At 38.0% G+C, this 18,419-nt stretch overlaps 3 gene segments (V, D, J or C); all 3 read left to right on the top strand.

Moving 5' to 3' along the window:
* Positions 1–514: 514 nt before the first annotated feature.
* LOC137872464 (Ig kappa-b4 chain C region-like) lies at positions 515–1,883 on the top strand (the record flags this gene model as incomplete). The annotated part of the segment is given in 2 exon segments: positions 515–554; positions 1,380–1,883. Coding segments are annotated over 2 exon segments (372 nt in total), but the record flags the coding sequence as incomplete, so codon positions are not given.
* Positions 1,884–6,704: 4,821 nt separating this feature from the next.
* Positions 6,705–8,487, top strand: LOC137872985 (Ig kappa-b4 chain C region-like). The segment is given in 3 exon segments: positions 6,705–6,761; positions 7,069–7,144; positions 7,969–8,487. Coding segments are annotated over 3 exon segments (468 nt in total).
* Positions 8,488–12,076: 3,589 nt separating this feature from the next.
* Positions 12,077–16,128, top strand: LOC137872986 (Ig kappa-b4 chain C region-like). The segment is given in 3 exon segments: positions 12,077–12,124; positions 14,333–14,408; positions 15,618–16,128. Coding segments are annotated over 3 exon segments (456 nt in total).
* The last annotated feature ends 2,291 nt before the right edge of the window (positions 16,129–18,419 follow it).

Here is an 18,419-nt window from a genome sequence, read left to right on the forward strand (position 1 = left end):
TGCTGTTTATCAATGGATCCATCACTTTATCAGAGTATTGATCAGGAATGTGTCAGTGCTCTTTATAAGAGTCTTTGGTTTGATGGAAAAACTGAAATCCAAAATATTTTCTGGATTTTCCCCGAATTCACTACCACATCAACCAACATCACTGTTGTACAAGCTTAAACAAAGCTATTATTTGTAATCTTCCATAATCTACAATATGTATTGATGATAATTATCTACATTTAGCAATATTTATTGAAGAGGGGTTTTTTTACGAATATCTTATATCAATTTGTTTTACAAAGAGACAAGTAAATATTGCACATAGATGTTCAACATTTCACAAATAAGTTGTTAAATATATATGTATCATTTCTGAATCAGTTTTAAACATTTTAACCAGTGATTACATAAACTGGGTAAACTGTGAATGTGTTTGTTGAGTTTGTTTGTGTCAAAGTCAGAGAGCCGTGTCTCTCTACAGTGAGAGGTTTTTGTACGGCGGCTCAATGACTTTGTATCACTGTGGTGGACTTTTGGTGGAGGAACCAGACTGGATGTTGGAAGTAAGTTTTTACACAAATATACTAAATTAATTATTCTAAAGTAATGTTTTAAATGTAGTTTTTGGATGTTTGAGTCAGATGAATATATCTTGTTTTAATCGTACACTTTTAGTATTCATGTTTTTATTTCTCCTCCTTTATCATGGAGACTAACTCAGAGCAGTTTTACTAAACATGTATTTACTCATTCCTCTCCAACTGAAAATTAAACAGCTTGAAATGTAAAAAAGATAAAACTTCTACAAATGTTTTAAAAGTTTGGGTTAATATCGACCTCAATTAAAACTGTTTTAAAATAAATTCTGAATCAGAATGAGTAAAATAGAAATGAACAGAGTGAAGATGAAGATAGGTATTTGAAAACGTGTAAAACCTCTTCATTGTGTCAAATATTGTTTTGAAATTTTAAAATCTTTGAACAGTTTTTAATGATGACTGACATCCACATGAAGAACGTTTGATTGTAGTCACTTCATTTTCTGTACTTGTAAATGTTTCCACTAAATATTTTAAAGTAATGTTTAGTTAATGTTTTGGATGATAATGTTCTGATATTTGTCCACATATTGATGTTTTATCTCCAGTGTAGTTTGATATATTTCAGCTCATTCTGTATGATGATTCTCTCTGTGCTGATATGCATGAGAGGCTTCTTAAAGGAAGTGAAACAATGTGTGAGTGAGTGACTGGTGGAGCAGAAAGAACATCTGACAGAAACTCCTTAAAGGAGAAAATCAACTCTCTCACAGTAAAGGTGTCCAAGTGTCTGGTGTTTGATTGACAGCTGTGTGGTCCCTGTCCTCTAAGCTGATTGGTGTCTCCTAGGTGATGTCCGTCCCACCCTGACGGTGCTGCCCCCCTCCAGTGAGGAGCTGCAGCAGGGGAAGGCCACGCTCATGTGCCTGGCCAACAAGGGCTTCCCCTCAGACTGGAGTCTGGCCTGGAAGGTGGACGACAGCAGCAGCAGCAGCAGCAGCTGGGAGGAGAGCAGGAGCCCCGGGGTGCTGGAGAAGGACGGCCGCTACAGCTGGAGCAGCACCCTGAGGCTCCCTGCAGACCAGTGGAGGAAGGTGGGCTCTGTGACCTGTGAGGCCACCCAGGGCTCCCAGACTCCTCTCTCAGAGACACTGAGGAGAGACCAGTGTTCCCAGTCCTGACCTGACTCACTGGACTCTGATACTGGTTTCACTCTGATACTCTCAGTCTGTACTCTGTAACTCTCTCTGGTTCTCTTTCCTCATGACATGTTTAAACATTAACTTCTTCTTTATTGTGTTGATGGTTTCCACATTTTAAAACAATAAAGAATTCATCATGTGTATTATTAAAGTGATGTGTCTTTTGACTTCCTTTCTTTGACATTTATTATACATTAGTCAGATTTAATGGACAAAAGTCACAAAAAGTAATATGTCAATTCATTCCAGGTTATTTTTTTAATGGTTTTAAGCTTATAGAATTGTTTTCAATGTTCCAGTTGTATTTATATTACGTAAGTTTTTTAACAATACACATGGTCAGAACATTTAAATGGTGAATCATATTTCTCTTTGTTATCACTTATCATGAATGCAATTTGAGATTTTGCACAAAATGTTATTTAAATGAGACAGTAAATCTCCACCAAAAGATGTGGCACGAAAGAAGTTATAATAATGTCTGTCTGTTGAACTAACATATGATCATTTTTCACTTCCTGTCGTAAAACTGATATTATATTAAAATACAAAAAAGCTATTGTTCAAATCAACTGTATCCATGTATAATATAATAGTCTAACTGTTGTAATATGTGGTTGTCTAGCATTACAACAGTGGATGTATTTAATCAAAAGAGACTGAGTTTGTTTTAGCTTCAGATCATTTCATCATTTATCATTTCTGGTCATTATTTTAGAAAGAAATTAGTCTCAGTGACCTACTCTGATCTGAATTGCGCTGTATTATATAGTTTATAAACTTCTAAATATATACAAAACACTTCAAATGGATGAGTATAGTAAAATGTATAAATAGTTCTATAAAATGTATAACAGACAGAAATTGTTTAGTTTTGAACTGTAATTCGTATTTTTTTTTTCCGTTCTGAGGTTGAAGCTTGACATTTTCCAAAGAAAATATAGAAAGTTGACTTTGATTTTGTTTAAAAACTATTGAACTAAAGTATTGATTATTTGTTAGAATGTTATAATCACTTAGATTATAATGTTGTAAAAGCTGTAATTATATTATTTTGGTTCTTACTTTGAGCAAACTTCTAATTACTCACAAACCACTTTAAGAAATACTCCTAAAACTTTATTTAACAGAAATATGCTTAAAGTGTTTTTTTGTTCTTCCATAAAAATGTATATTTATCAAATATCTAGTGTTTAAATTGCGATGCAGCTGTTGAGTCAGATCAGTTCCTCTTCAGCTGAGGAGATTTTTGTACGACGGTGTATCACTGTGTCAACGGCCAACTGTAACAGTGCTGACAGTAATAATCTCCTGCATCTTCAGTCTGAACTCCACTGATGGTCAAAGTGAAGTCAGTTCCAGATCCACTTCCACTGAAACGATCTGAAACTCCAGACTGACGAGTTGTAGCGTAATAAATCAAAAGTTTGGGAGATTCTCCTGATTTCTGAAGGTACCAGTGAAGGTAGCTACTAACACTTGAACTGGTTTTACATCTGATGGAGACAGTCTGTCCTGGAACAACAGACTGAGATCCAGGAGACTGAGTCAGGATGATTTCTCCTGATGAATCTGGAAAACATGAAAAAGAGCAGAAGGGTTATTGAGACAAATCCAGTTTGGAGAAAGATGATCAACATCCAAACAGAAGAGTCTCATTTCTTCAACATGGAGAACAGATGGAAGAAGGTAAATGCTGCTTGTTTCACTGTTTCTCCATCACAGCAGAACATCATTGTAGTGAAGCAAAGTTTTCAGAAGAGAGTCTCACCCTGAACAAGGAGCCCCAGGGTGGTCAGCAGTAGAGTCAGTGACATCATCATTGTGCTGCCGGCGTGTCAGTGTCTCTGAAAGGCCTGGACAGCCACTGATCAACACTGGCCTCTTAACGGCTGGGAGCAGAGAGGCAGGACACATATGCAAACACTCAGAGTCAGTGAAGTGTAGCTGTCCTCAACACATCATCATGTTTCCTCCTCACTGATGACAGCTTTGATCTACACATTTACATATTTACATGTGGAGGACATTGAATGGTCTGGTAGTGAACTGATCCAGTGACTTGTGGACAGTTTTTTTCCGTCTTTCCAGTTTGGTATTATGGTCTTTTAGGACAGTGATGAGTGATATCAATATTAATGTGGGTTTGACATGTTTATGTGTTTGTAATATGGAGATTTCACCAAGTAAAGCTGTGATGAGGCCTTAAGGAAGGCAGAGGTTGAGGATCTCAGATCGTTTGTTTGAGAAAATCAACCAGAGGTTTTGGAAATGTGGACAGAACCAGAAAACATGGAAGTCATCTTCAGTTCTAGACGGTGGACCGGAGCCTCCTATCTGCTTTAGGTTTTTAAATGATTCATCCTCAGCGATAGACGTCCTATTCAAGCCGTACGCTATTGTTTGGTATTTTCAATTACTTTAAAAACACAGAGTCAGTGAACTGTAGCTGTCTTCAACACATCATGATGTTTCCTCCTCACTGGCTATTTAAATCATGACACCAATGGTGGGCCATCAGGGCCAGCAAGGCCTTCTCTGCTGGCCTAGACACTGACAGAATTATTTTTCATAAATACACTACATGTATTCTACATATTTTTCCCCTTAGCTTATTATCTCTTTGCATACAGTAGCTACTGTCTTCCTCAGTTGAGCTGCTTTCAGCACAGCTTGTTTTAAGTAGAGCTTTTATCCAATCAGATTTCTGGCCTATTTGAGTACGTCATCATTAATGTGCGGCTTGATTGATCACTGGAGTAGCGTAACTGTTGTGAAATTAGCTAGCAGAACTTTTTAGTAAAAAGAGTTAAAGTTTAAAGATATGCAATAAGTTTTTACGTGACATTACATTTTTAGCGTTTTGATATTTTGGCCGGTGACATATCCAGTATCTACTGTCTCTGTCGAGCGAACATTTTCAGCCCTCAAACGCATTAAAACATATTCACGAAAAACAACTGGGGAAACTTGACTGTCATCACTGGCATCCATAAATCGACAAGGACCTCTTACTGGAACTAAACTGCACCGATGTACTGAACAACCGTGGTATTAAACTCTTTGTAAACAAAGAAAGGAGGATATACTTTGTCTTTAAATAGTGAACAGCAGCTTTGGTAAGTGAACTGCTTTTGTTTTTTTACATCTGCAGTAGCGTTACTACTGTGTTCATTTGTCAATGTGTCGTTTTTATGATATGGTTAATATTGTTCCCTCTGATGTGAATAATATGTGAATGGCCCGTGTTCTTGAGTGTGTGGTGGAATGTGTGTTTTAGCGCCGCAGTGTTGCTGGAATGTGCAGAGAACTGTTGAATCGTGTTATTTGGGTTTTATGTTATTCTACCTGCTTTGTTGTCATGTAAATATATGTGACTGGTTCTTGTCAGTTGGTTCTTGTCATTGTGTTAATTACATTGATTTTGACTATATGCATTGCCCGTTAATAACGAAGCATCCCGTCATGCTGGAGTCATAATGAGGTTATTTGGAAGTGGTTCAACTGTAGCAGGACAGCATTGAAGGCCCAGGTATAAAATACACGGCCCTCCACTGGGTACTTCCCTGAAAATTAATGTAAGTCAATGTATTGTTGTGAGAAGTCATAACATCTTGAATGTGTGTGTGTGTGTGTGTGTGTGTGTGTGTGTGTGTGTGTGTGTGTGTGTGTGTGTGTGTGTGTCTTCAGTGAAGTGTATCAGTCTCTGCAGTAGCTTCCAGCTGCAGCAGTCAGTTCAGTTTCTGTTCAGTCTGACTGAGGGAGGTTTTTGTACGACGCTTTTTCACTGTGTGAACACATACTGACTGTTGATGGAATGAACACTCTGACAGTAGTAAACTGCTGCATCTTCAGTCTGAACTCCACTGATGGTCAGAGTGAAGTCAGAGTTTGATCCACTGCCTGTAAAACGACCTGGAATCCCTGATTGTCGAGTGCTAGCAGAGTAAATGAGCAGTTTAGGAGTTTCTCCATCTCTCTGTTGGTACCAGGCTAAACGGTGATAGCTGTTATAAACATAAACATTCTGACTGGTCCTACATGTGATGGAGACGGAGCCTCCCACAGCAGAGCTCACTGCTCCAGGCTGAGTCACTGTGACCTGTCCTCTGGACTCTGAGGACACAGAGACAAAAACATAAAGCAGAGTCACGGTTTAGTCGGCTTCATTTCAGAGGGACGGATGTTCACAGAGGAGAGGAGTTTGATTCTCTGGACTTTACCTGTGAAGCAGCAGCAGAGGAGAGTCCAGATGAGGACGGAGATCAAAGTCATGTTTTTGATGAGGACGATTTCTGTGTCTTCTGTTGTGATGAAGGACAGCTGTCAGTCATCCAGTGTTCAACTCTCAGGACTATAAAGTCTCCCAGAGCACTGGAGCATGGTGCTGCTGATGCAAAGTGGCTCTCTATGGAAATGCTCTGACTGACTCCAACAGGGACTTGGATTACTGTGATGATGCTGTTTATCAATGGATCCATCACTTTATCAGAGTATTGATCAGGAATGTGTCAGTGCTCATTTATTAAAGTCTTTGGTTTGAGTTTGATGGAAACATTTTCCTCTGAAATGTTTTGTAAAATCTCCATAATTCACTACAACACAAATCAACATCACTGTGGGACGAATTTAAACAAAATATTGTTTTTTAATGTATCACAGTATGTAAAAAAACATGAGTTTATGATAATTATTTACATTTGGCAGGATTTGTTGAAGAGTTTTTCTTTAGGAATATCTTGATCAACCATCAATTGGTTTTACTAAAAGACAAGTAAATATTGCCCATAGATGTTCAACATTTCACAAATAAGTTGTTAAATACATATGTATCATTTGTGAATCAGTTTTAAACATTTTAACCAGTTATTACATAAACTGGGTAAACTGTGAATGTGTTTGTTGAGTTTGTTTGTGTCAAAGTCAGAGAGCCGTGTCTCTCTACAGTGAGAGGTTTTTGTACGGCGGCTCAATGACTTTGTATCACTGTGGTACACGTTCGGTGGAGGAACCAGACTGGATGTTGGAAGTAAGTCAAATATTTACATTTTAATTATTTCAGGAGTAATTTGTCTTTGTATTCTTTTATATTCAACAGACTCAGAAAAGTAGTTTTCTTTCCACCATCATGAACAACTTTTTCGTCAAATATTTTGCACTAAGAGTCAAAGTTCACTTTAGCAACAGAAATTAAAATACTCATATTTAAGAAAGTAGAACATTAAATTACAGGATAATCATTAGTTCCAGTTGAAATGGTGAAGTTTCATCTTGAGGGTTTGTAGTTTTAGTTCAATGTGTCAAAGTCAGAGAGCCGTGTCTCTCTACAGTGAGAGGTTTTTGTACGGCGGCTCAATGACTTTGTATCACTGTGGTGGACTTTTGGTGGAGGAACCAGACTGAACGTTAACTGTAAGTACAATTGACTCCCTTAATAACCTACATTATACATGTATTCTGTTTGAATGTCATAGCTGTAGAGCTTACTGTTATATTTTCTTTGATATTCAACATTTTATATACTTGTAACAATTATCTGGTCTTCAGTGTTGATAGGTTGATAAAAATCCACTCCAATGAATAATCTTGTTGCACAGAAGATTTTACTTTAAGTTTATACATTATTCAAATTAATTCGTAACTACTCTACATTCATTTTCATGAAGAAAATATTTTCATTTTTATGTAAAATATTTGATGTTACGGCTAAAGAATGACTTTTTATTCATATATTTTTGTTCAGTGTTTAATGTGGTTGTGATTAAATTTTCCTCTCAGACTGATGCTTTTAAAGCTAATAAACATGTCGTATGAGTTTAAAAAAGTATTTCAGTAGTTAAGAATAGTAGGAATGTGTCAGTAATGAACCCCGACTGTTCAGTGATGATTCCTGCTTACATGATGTGAACAAACACATATCATCATCTATGAGGTTTTGAATTAAAACAAGAAATACTTAAAATAGTTAAAACAATACAAGCTTCATAATCTTCATATGTACTATCGCTGTAATATTTTGAATTTCCAAAGTTTAGTTAAAGAAGGTCAGTTTAGATGTTTTATCTTCAGTACTGAAACCTGTCTGTTGTCATGGTTCAGCAGTGATGCTTGTCTGTTGCTGCGGTTACTGAGCTCAGAGAGAGAAGAGAAACGTTTGAGATCAGTTTGATTCAATCTGAGGAAGACCAACAGAAGTAGTAGCCTCATATGAACTTCATGAATCTCTCTCTCTGCAGTGGGTCGAGTCGTCCCCACCCTGACGGTGCTGCCCCCCTCCAGTGAGGAGCTGCAGCAGGGGAAGGCCACGCTCATGTGCCTGGCCAACAAGGGCTTCCCCTCAGACTGGAGTCTGGCCTGGAAGGTGGACGACAGCAGCAGCAGCAGCAGCAGCTGGGAGGAGAGCAGGAGCCCCGGGGTGCTGGAGAAGGACGGCCGCTACAGCTGGAGCAGCACCCTGAGGCTCCCTGCAGACCAGTGGAGGAAGGTGGGCTCTGTGACCTGTGAGGCCACCCAGGGCTCCCAGACTCCTCTCTCAGAGACACTGAGGAGAGACCAGTGTTCTCAGTCCTGACCTGACTCACTGGACTCTGATACTGGTTTCACTCTGATACTCTCAGTCTGTACTCTGTAACTCTTTATGTCTGTTTATCTCTTTCTTTCACTCACTCACTGTCTCAGTTCATGTTGCATTGATAACGTTTTGTTGTTGTAATTCAGGTTGATTTAAAACAATAAAGTACTTTTCATGAAGAGAATTGTTTTCATGTATAATTTTATTAAATAAACAGATGTTGCTGTTTTAAAAGTTAAAGAGAAAGATTCAGTCTTAAAATTAAAACATTTCTGGCAATTTTGGAAGAAAACAACTTTAAGTTAATATAATGCCATGTTGAATGTTGTTTTATATTTACTACAATAAAGAACTTTTCATCAAATTCGTTGTTTTCACATACGTTATTAAAAAATAAACAGATGTTGCTTTTTTATAGTTCCATTAATTTTGGAAACATTCAACCCAACTGAGTCCAATGTTTTAAAATGGCTTGGACATTTCTCTAAAAATAATGTAATAATACTATACTGTTGTGTTTAATATTTTTTTCATATTTTTAAAGAAACTAGTTTGATAATCATTACTTTGAGGTTCTTGTGACCCTGACATAATATAATTAAATCCACCATTTATTCCAGATTCCTTAAATATTGTATGACTTGAATCTGCTTCATTACTCTGAATGGAATTGTAGTTTTTTCTATAAAAATGGAATCTTATATAGTTTAAAGAAAATTAGATATACTTCATGTATATCACAAATTAAGTTTGTCATTGATAGAAACTCTCAAGTGGAAACATATTTAGAAGTTTCAAAAATGACATAAGATGTGTTTTACTATAAACACAAGATCATATAAACAAACTCAATGTGTTTATTTGTGTTGGAAAAGATAAATGTTTTACTGTTTTAACGTATAATGTTTTTGAATTACTTGAAAAATAATCTTTAGAACACATGGAAGTAAATATTATATTTCAGAGTCAAATATCTATTGTTTATGTTACTTGTGTTAACTTATCTACTTTTCGACTTATCTTTCATGAGACTTTAATTATTTTGATAAATAACCTATTTCAACAAGATTACCATTAAAACTTACTATAGTATAAATAATATTTCTTGACATTATTCTGTTATATTATATTCATAGTTGTTCTAACTTAAAGTGTCTGTATTTCTGTGCAGCTGTTGAGTCAGATCAGTTCCTCTTCAGCTGAGGAGGTTTTTGTACGACGGTGTATCACTGTGTGAACGGCCAGCTGTTACTCTGCTGACAATAATAATCTCCTGCATCTTCAGTCTGAACTCCACTGATGGTCAAAGTGAAGTCAGTTCCTGATCCACTTCCACTGAAACGATCTGAAATCCCAGACTGACGAGTTGTAGCGTCATAAATCAAAAGTTTGGGAGATTCTCCTGATTTCTGAAGGTACCAGTGAAGGTAGCTACTAACACTTGAACTGGTTTTACATCTGATGGAGACAGTCTGTCCTGGAACAACAGACTGAGATCCAGGAGACTGAGTCAGGATGATTTCTCCTGATGAATCTGGAAAACATGAAAAAGAGCAGAAGGGTTATTGAGACAAATCCAGTTTGGAGAAAGATGATCAACATCCAAACAGAAGAGTCTCATTTCTTCAACATGGAGAACAGATGGAAGAAGGTAAATGCTGCTTGTTTCACTGTTTCTCCATCACAGCAGAACATCATTGTAGTGAAGCAAAGTTTTCAGAAGAGAGTCTCACCCTGAACAAGGAGCCCCAGGGTGGTCAGCAGTAGAGTCAGTGACATCATCATTGTGCTGCCGGCGTGTCAGTGTCTCTGAAAGGCCTGGACAGCCACTGATCAACACTGGCCTCTTAACGGCTGGGAGCAGAGAGGCAGGACACATATGCAAACACTCAGAGTCAGTGAAGTGTAGCTGTCCTCAACACATCATCATGTTTCCTCCTCACTGATGACAGCTTTGATCTACACATTTACATATTTACATGTGGAGGACATTGAATGGTCTGGTAGTGAACTGATCCAGTGACTTGAGGACAGTTTTGTTCTGTCTTTCCAGTTTGGTATTATGGTCTTTTAGGACAGTGATGACTGTTATCAATATCAATGTTGGTTTGACATGTTTATGTGTTTGTAATATGGAGATTTCACCAAGTAAAGCTGTGACGAAGCTTTAAGGAAGGCTGAGGTTGAGGATCTCAGATCGTTTGTTTGAGAAAATCAACCAGAGGTTTTGGAAATGTGGACAGAACCAGAAAACATGGAAGTCATCTTCAGTTCTAGACGGTGGACCGGAGCCTCCTCTCTGCTTTAAGTTTTCAAATGATTCATCCTCAGCGATAGACGTCCTATTCAAGCCGTACGCTATTGTTTGGTATTTTCAATTACTGTAAAAACACAGAGTCAGTGAACTGTAGCTGTCTTCAACACATCATGATGTTTCCTCCTCACTGGCTATTTAAATCATGACACCAATGGTGGGCCATCAGGGCCAGCAAGGCCTTCTCTGCTGGCCTAGACACTGACAGAATTATTTTTCATAAATACACTACATGTATTCTACATATTTTTCCCTTTAGCTTATTATCTCATTGCATACAGTAGCTGTCTTCCTCAGTTGCGCTGCTTTCAGCACAGCTTGTTTTAAGTAGAGCTTTTATCCAATCACATTTCACCTCTATGTTGTCTCTAAGTAAAAAAAATCTGCCCAGAGGCCTTCAGAATTACAAGTGAATCTCTTTGCAGTTCAAGTAAATGGGGACAATATTGTTATCGTCATAGTCTTCAACCAATCACATTTTTAGTTTGACATGTTGGCCGTATTCTTTCACATGCCAGAGCCTTCTAGCTGGCCTACAAGTACGTCATCATTAACGTGCGACTTCATTGGTCAGTGGAGTAGCGTGACTGTTGTGAAAATAGCTAGCAGGACTTTGTAGTAAAAAGAGTTAAAGTTTAAAGATATGCAAGAAGTTTTTACGTGACATTACATTTTTAACGTTTTGCCATGTTTGGCGGTGACAATCCCAAACTCTAGTGTCTCTGTCGAGCGGACATTTTCAGCCCTCAAACCAGGGACGTGAGGTCAGGGGAGGTCATCATGACAAGTAAAAAACAAATAATGCTAAAATAAAATAAATATTAATATTTCTATACTGATCTGTGCTATAAATGTAATTTCTGTATGATTCCAATCATTTCAAGTATTTTTATAATCAAAATCGCTGAATTAGCGCATGTCCTGTTCAAACAGAGGAGACAGTGAGGTGAGGCAGTGACGAGCTGTTCCTCTCCTCAGACTGTGAATCCTTCACTAACTGGGTGGAGCGCGTGCCTCTTAGCTTTCTCATTGTTTGTCACCACTGTAATATTTGTAGACACTTTTATTATATGTATTTTCTTTCCATAGAATAGGTAATGTATTTCACGTCTGTGTAGAACATATTTAGTGTTGCTGATCTGACAGAAACCGCAGTGAAAAAGCACAGAGAGGCAAACACTACTCTGTCTCAAAGAAGGGGGCGAGCGAGAGCCCACGGGTCGGGTTGATGCTTGTTCTGTCGTTGCTCTTCTTCTACACTTCTCTTCTTCTTTTTATATTTTGCTTTGACCACAAAAATGTAAGATTATATATCCAAGCTTAAAAATGTCTCAAGAAACAAGGAAATATGAACAAATCAACAGCAATTCAACGTCGGACAGGTAAAGTAACCGTTTATGTGTTTGTTGTTCTCTTTATACATCCGTGGTTGCTACGCAGATTTTCGCGGAATCTCACGATGTTCGCGTGTGGAGCCCGCGAGCGCTCCGCTTCTGAAACGCTCCCGGTGGAATCTAATATGTACTTTACCTATGTGTGTGTGTGTGTGTGTGTGTGTGTGTGTGTGTGTGTGTGTGTGTGTAAATAATGCTGATATGAAAAAAAACCAGTAGTCAACGTGCAAGCTGCTAATTGAATGGTGATTTAAACTTCTCTATTGGGTTCATATATTTGTAAATCTGACTTATGTAGAGTCAGAGCCTCACCAGACACGAACCTCACCGCACGTCACTGACTCAAACGCATTCAAATGTATTCAAGAAATACAACTGGGGAGACTCGACTGTCATCACTGGCGTCCATGAATCGGGAAGGACCTCGTGCTGGAACTAAACTGCACGGATGTACTGAACAACCGTGGTATTAAACTCTTTGTAAACAAAGAAAGGAGGATATACTTTGTCTTTAAATAGTGAACAGCAGCTTTGGTAAGTGAACTGCTTTTCTTTTTTTACATCTGCTGTAGCGTTACTACTGTGTTAATTTGTCTGTGGTGTCGTTTTTATGATATGGTTAATATTGTTCCCTCTGATGTGAATAATATGTGAATGGCCCGTGTTCTTGAGTGTGTGGTGGAATGTGTGTTTTAGCGCCGCAGTGTTGCTGGAATGTGCAGAGAACTGTTGAATCGTGTTATTTGGGTTTCATGTTATTCTACCTGCTTTGTTGTCAAGTAAATATATGTGACTGGTTCTTGTCAGTTTGTTCTTGTCATTGTGTTAATTACATTGATTTTGACTTTATGCATTGCCCGTTAATAACGAAGCATCCCGTCATGCTGGAGTCATAATGAGGTTATTTGGAAGTGGTTCAACTGTAGCAGGACAGCATTGAAGGCCCAGGTATAAAATACACGGACCTCCACTGGGTACTTCCCAGAAAATTAATATAAGTCAATGTATTGTTGTGAGAAGTCATAACATCTTGAATGTGTGTGTGTGTGTGTGTGTGTGTGTGTGTGTGTGTGTCTTCAGTGAAGTGTATCAGTCTCTGCAGTAGCTTCCAGCTGCAGCAGTCAGTTCAGTTTCTGTTCAGTTTGACTGAGGGAGGTTTTTGTACGATGCTTTTTCACTGTGTGAACACCCACTGACTGTTGATGTGATGAACACTCTGACAGTAGTAAACTGCTGCATCTTCAGTCTGAACTCCACTGATGGTCAGAGTGAAGTCAGAGTTTGATCCACTGCCTGTAAAACGACCTGGAATCCCTGATTGTCGAGAAGTTGCCAAATAGATAAGCAGTTTCGGACGTTCTCCATCTCTCTGTTGGTACCAGGCTAAGTAGTTAGAGCCATAAACATTCTGACTGGTCCTACATGTGATGGAGACGGAGCCTCCCAGAGCAGAGCTCACTGCTCCAGGCTGAGTCACTGTGACCTGTCCTCTGGACTCTGAGGACACAGAGACAAAAACATAAAGCAGAGTCACGGTTTAGTCGGCTTCATTTCAGAGGGACGGATGTTCACAGAGGAGAGGAGTTTGATTCTCTGGACTTTACCTGTGAAGCAGCAGCAGAGGAGAGTCCAGATGAGGACGGAGATCAAAGTCATGTTTTTGATGAGGACGATTTCTGTGTCTTCTGTTGTGATGAAGGACAGCTGTCAGTCATCCAGTGTTCAACTCTCAGGACTATAAACTCTCCCAGAGCACTGGAGCATGGTGCTGCTGATGCAAAGTGGCTCTCTATGGAAATGCTCTGACTGACTCCAACAGGGACTTGGATTACTGTGATGATGCTGTTTATCAATGGATCCATCACTTTATCAGAGTATTGATCAGGAATGTGTCAGTGCTCATTTATTAGAGTCTTTGGTTTGATGGAAAAACTGAAATCCAGAATATTGTTTTGATTTTCCCCAAATTCACTACCACATCAACCATCATCACTGTTGTACAAACTTAAACAAAGTTATAATTTGTCATTTGCCATTATCTAAAATAAAATGTATTTATGATAATTATTTACATTTCGCAGTATTTATTGAAGAGTTTTTCTTTACGAATATCTTATATCAATTTGTTTTACAAAGAGACAAGTAAATATTGCCCATAGATGTTCAACATTTCACAAATAAATAGTTAAATACATATGTATCATTTCTGAATCAGTTTTAAACATTTTAACCAGTGATTACATAAACTGGGTAAACTGTGAATGTGTTTGTTGAGTTTGTTTGTGTCAAAGTCAGAGAGCCGTGTCTCTCTACAGTGAGAGGTTTTTGTACGGCGGCTCAATGACTTTGTATCACTGTGGTACACGTTCGGTGGAGGAACCAGACTGGATGTTGGAAGTAAGTCAAATATTTACATTTTAATTATTTCAGGAGTAATTTGTCTTTGTATTCTTTTATATTCAACAGACTCAGAAAAGTAGTTTTCTTTCCACCATCATGAACAACTTTTTCGTCAAATATTTTGCACTAAGAGACAAAGTTCACTTTAGCAACAGAAATTAAAATACTCATATTTAAGAAAGTAAAACATTAAATTACAGGATAATCATTAGTTCCAGTTGAAATGGTGAAGTTGCATCTTGAGGGTTTGTAGTTTTAGTTCAGTGTGTCAAAGTCAGAGAGCCGTGTCTCTCTACAGTGAGAGGTTTTTGTACGGCGGCTCAATGACTTTGTATCACTGTGGTTGACTTTTGGTGGAGGAACCAGACTGGATGTTGGAAGTAAGTTTTTGCACAATAATACTGAATGAATTATTCTAAAGTAATGTTGTAAATGTAGGTTTTTGATGTTTGAAAAAGATGAATATATCTTGTTTTAATCGTACACTTTTAGGATTCATGTTTTTATTTCTCCACTTTTATCATGGAGACTAACTCAGAGCAGCTTTACTAAACATTTATTTACTCATTCCTCTCCTACTGAAACTCAAACAGCTTGAAATGTAAAAAAGATAAAACTTCTACAAATGTTTTAAAAGTTTGGGTTCATTTCGACCTCAATTAAAACTGTTTTAAAACAAATTCTGAATCAGAATGAGTAAAATATAAATTAACAGAGTGAAGATGAAGATAGGTATTTGAAAACGTGTAAAACCTCTTCATTGTGTCAAATATTGTTTTAAAATGTTTAAATCTTTGAACAGTTTTTAATGATGACTGACATCCACATGAAGAACGTTTGATTGTAGTCACTTCATTTTCTGTACTTGTAAATGTTTCCACTAAATATTTTAAAGTAATGTTTAGTTAATGTTTTGGATGATAATGTTTTGATATTTGGCCACATATTGATGTTTTATCTCCAGTGTAGTTTGATATATTTCAGCTCATTCTGTATGATGATTCTCTCTGTGCTGATATGCATGAGAGGCTTCTTAAAGGGAAGTGAAACAATGTGTGAGTGAGTGACTGGTGGAGCAGAAAGAACATCTGACAGAAACTCCTTAAAGGAGAAAATCAACTCTCTCACAGTAAAGGTGTCCAAGTGTCTGGTGTTTGATTGACAGCTGTGTGGTCCCTGTCCTCTAAGCTGATTGGTGTCTCCTAGGTGATGTCCGTCCCACCCTGACGGTGCTGCCCCCCTCCAGTGAGGAGCTGCAGCAGGGGAAGGCCACGCTCATGTGCCTGGCCAACAAGGGCTTCCCCTCAGACTGGAGTCTGGCCTGGAAGGTGGACGACAGCAGCAGCAGCAGCAGCAGCTGGGAGGAGAGCAGGAGCCCCGGGGTGCTGGAGAAGGACGGCCGCTACAGCTGGAGCAGCACCCTGAGGCTCCCTGCAGACCAGTGGAGGAAGGTTGGCTCTGTGACCTGTGAGGCCACCCAGGGCTCCCAGACTCCTCTCTCAGAGACACTGAGGAGAGACCAGTGTTCCCAGTCCTGACCTGACTCACTGGACTCTGATACTGGTTTCACTCTGATACTCTCAGTCTGTACTCTGTAACTCTTTATGTCTGTTTATCTTTTTCTTTCACTGTCTGTCCCAGACATGTACATGTTTCATTCATACCGTTTTGATGCTAATTTTGATTAATCCAACAAAATAAATAACTTTTCATCAAATTCAATGTCATGATGTATGTTCTTGTAAAATAAACTGATGTTTCTTTCTTAATAATTCCAATACATCTAGAAATAATTAACTCATCTGAGTCTTGGGGTTTTATTATTGCTTATGAATGTCTAAAGAAATAACATAAAATTAATAAATGTTTTTTTTGATAGTTTTCATGTTTTGAAAAATGACGAGATAATCACGACTATCAGTTAATGTCACCCAGACATGATAGAAGTAAATTCATCCTTTATTCTAGATTCCTTCAAACTTTTGTGACGTCAGAATCTGCTTCATTACACTGACTGCCAATTCATATTTTTATAACAAAGCTGATCATTAAAATATTTCAAGAAGAATTGGATATACTGTATTTATATCAGATATATAGTGTGTCATTGGTAGAAACACAGTTTTAAAAGTGTTCAGCAAGTATGAAGAATCTGAATGAATTACAAAGTCTGAGAAGTTTAAATTAAATCTGAGTAATAAAGTAGGATATCTTCAACATATTATGTCATTATAGTATCAGTATCAGCAGTGTGATCAAAATATAAAATAACTTCAGCGTTTCACCATGAACACAGGATTATTGAATACACACAATGTATTGAGGTACGTTGGAAACTGTTTAACTTGAATATCAACCAAATTTTAAATTAAATTTGAATCACTTGAAGAATAACTGTCAAAAACACATGGAAGTAAATATTGTTTTTCAGAGGCAAATATTTAGTGTTCATGTTACTTTTAATAACTTCTCTATTTTCCAACTCATCTTTGATGAGACTTTAAATATATTATTATTATTATTATTATTAATAGATTAATTCCCGATTTCAACAAGATTACCATTATCATTTACTGTAGTATAAATATTATATCCTGACATGTAACTATTAAAACGATTTCATTTCAGTCAAATGTAAAGTGTCTGTATTTCTGTGCAGCTGTTGAGTCAGATCAGTTCCTCTCCTGCTGAGAAGGTTTTTGTACGACGGTGTATCACTGTGTGAACGGCCAACTGTGGCCACTCTGTGAACAATAATAATCTCCTGCATCTTCAGTCTGAACTCCACTGATGGTCAAAGTAAAGTCAATTCCAGATCTACTTCCCACGAAACGATCTGAAACTCCAGACTGACGAGTTGTAGCGTATGAAATCATAAGTCTGGGAGATTCTGCATGTTTTTGAAGGTACCAGTGAAGGTAGCTTCCCATATCTGAACTGGCTTTACATCTGATGGAGACAGTCTGTCCTGGAACAACAGACTGAGATCCAGGAGACTGAGTCAGGACGATTTCTCCTGATGAATCTGGAAAACATGAAAAAGAGCAGAAGGGTTATTGAGACAAATCCAGTTTGGAGAAAGATGATCAACATCCAAACAGAAGAGTCTCATTTCTTCAACATGGAGAACAGATGGAAGAAGGTAAATGCTGCTTGTTTCACTGTTTCTCCATCACAGCAGAACATCATTGTGGTGAAGCAAAGTTTTCAGAAGAGAGTCTCACCCTGAACAAGGAGCCCCAGGGTGGTCAGCAGTAGAGTCAGTGACATCATCATTGTGCTGCCGGCGTGTCAGTGTCTCTGAAAGGCCTGGACAGCCACTGATCAACACTGGCCTCTTAACGGCTGGGAGCAGAGAGGCAGGACACATATGCAAACACTCAGAGTCAGTGAAGTGTAGCTGTCCTCAACACATCATCATGTTTCCTCCTCACTGATGACAGCTTTGATCTACACATTTACATATTTACATGTGGAGGACATTGAATGGTCTGGTAGTAAACTGATCCAGTGACTTGTGGACAGTTTTTTTCCGTCTTTCCAGTTTGGTATTATGGTCTTTTTGGACAGTGATGAGTGATATCAATATCAATGTGGGTTTGACATGTTTATGTTTGTAATATGGAGATTTCACCAAGTAAAGCTGTGATGAGGCTTTAAGGAAGGCTGAGGTTGAGGATTTCAACCAGAAGTTTTGGACATGTGGACAGAACCAGAAAACATGGAAGTCATCATCAGTTTTAGACGGTGGACTAAATTTGATAAATGACCCATTCTACTTCCTATTAAAGTCTTACTCTATTATTTGGTAATTTTAATAACGTTAAAAAGAACCAAATGATTGATTCAGCATCTAGAGCTGTCCCGTGATCTTCCTGAGCAGACTGACAATTAAATATTATTTGATCAAACCAGATCTGCCAACACATTTAATTGGACTTCATGGAATAATTTAATATCAAACATGGATATAGTTTACTCTATCAATGGAGATCAATCTCCAACACA

The sequence above is a fragment of the Cebidichthys violaceus genome, unplaced genomic scaffold (assembly GCF_023349555.1).
Source record: "Cebidichthys violaceus isolate CVI_PGR_0920_01 unplaced genomic scaffold, fCebVio1.0.p SCAF_16, whole genome shotgun sequence".
NCBI classification, from domain to species: domain Eukaryota; kingdom Metazoa; phylum Chordata; class Actinopteri; order Perciformes; family Stichaeidae; genus Cebidichthys; species Cebidichthys violaceus.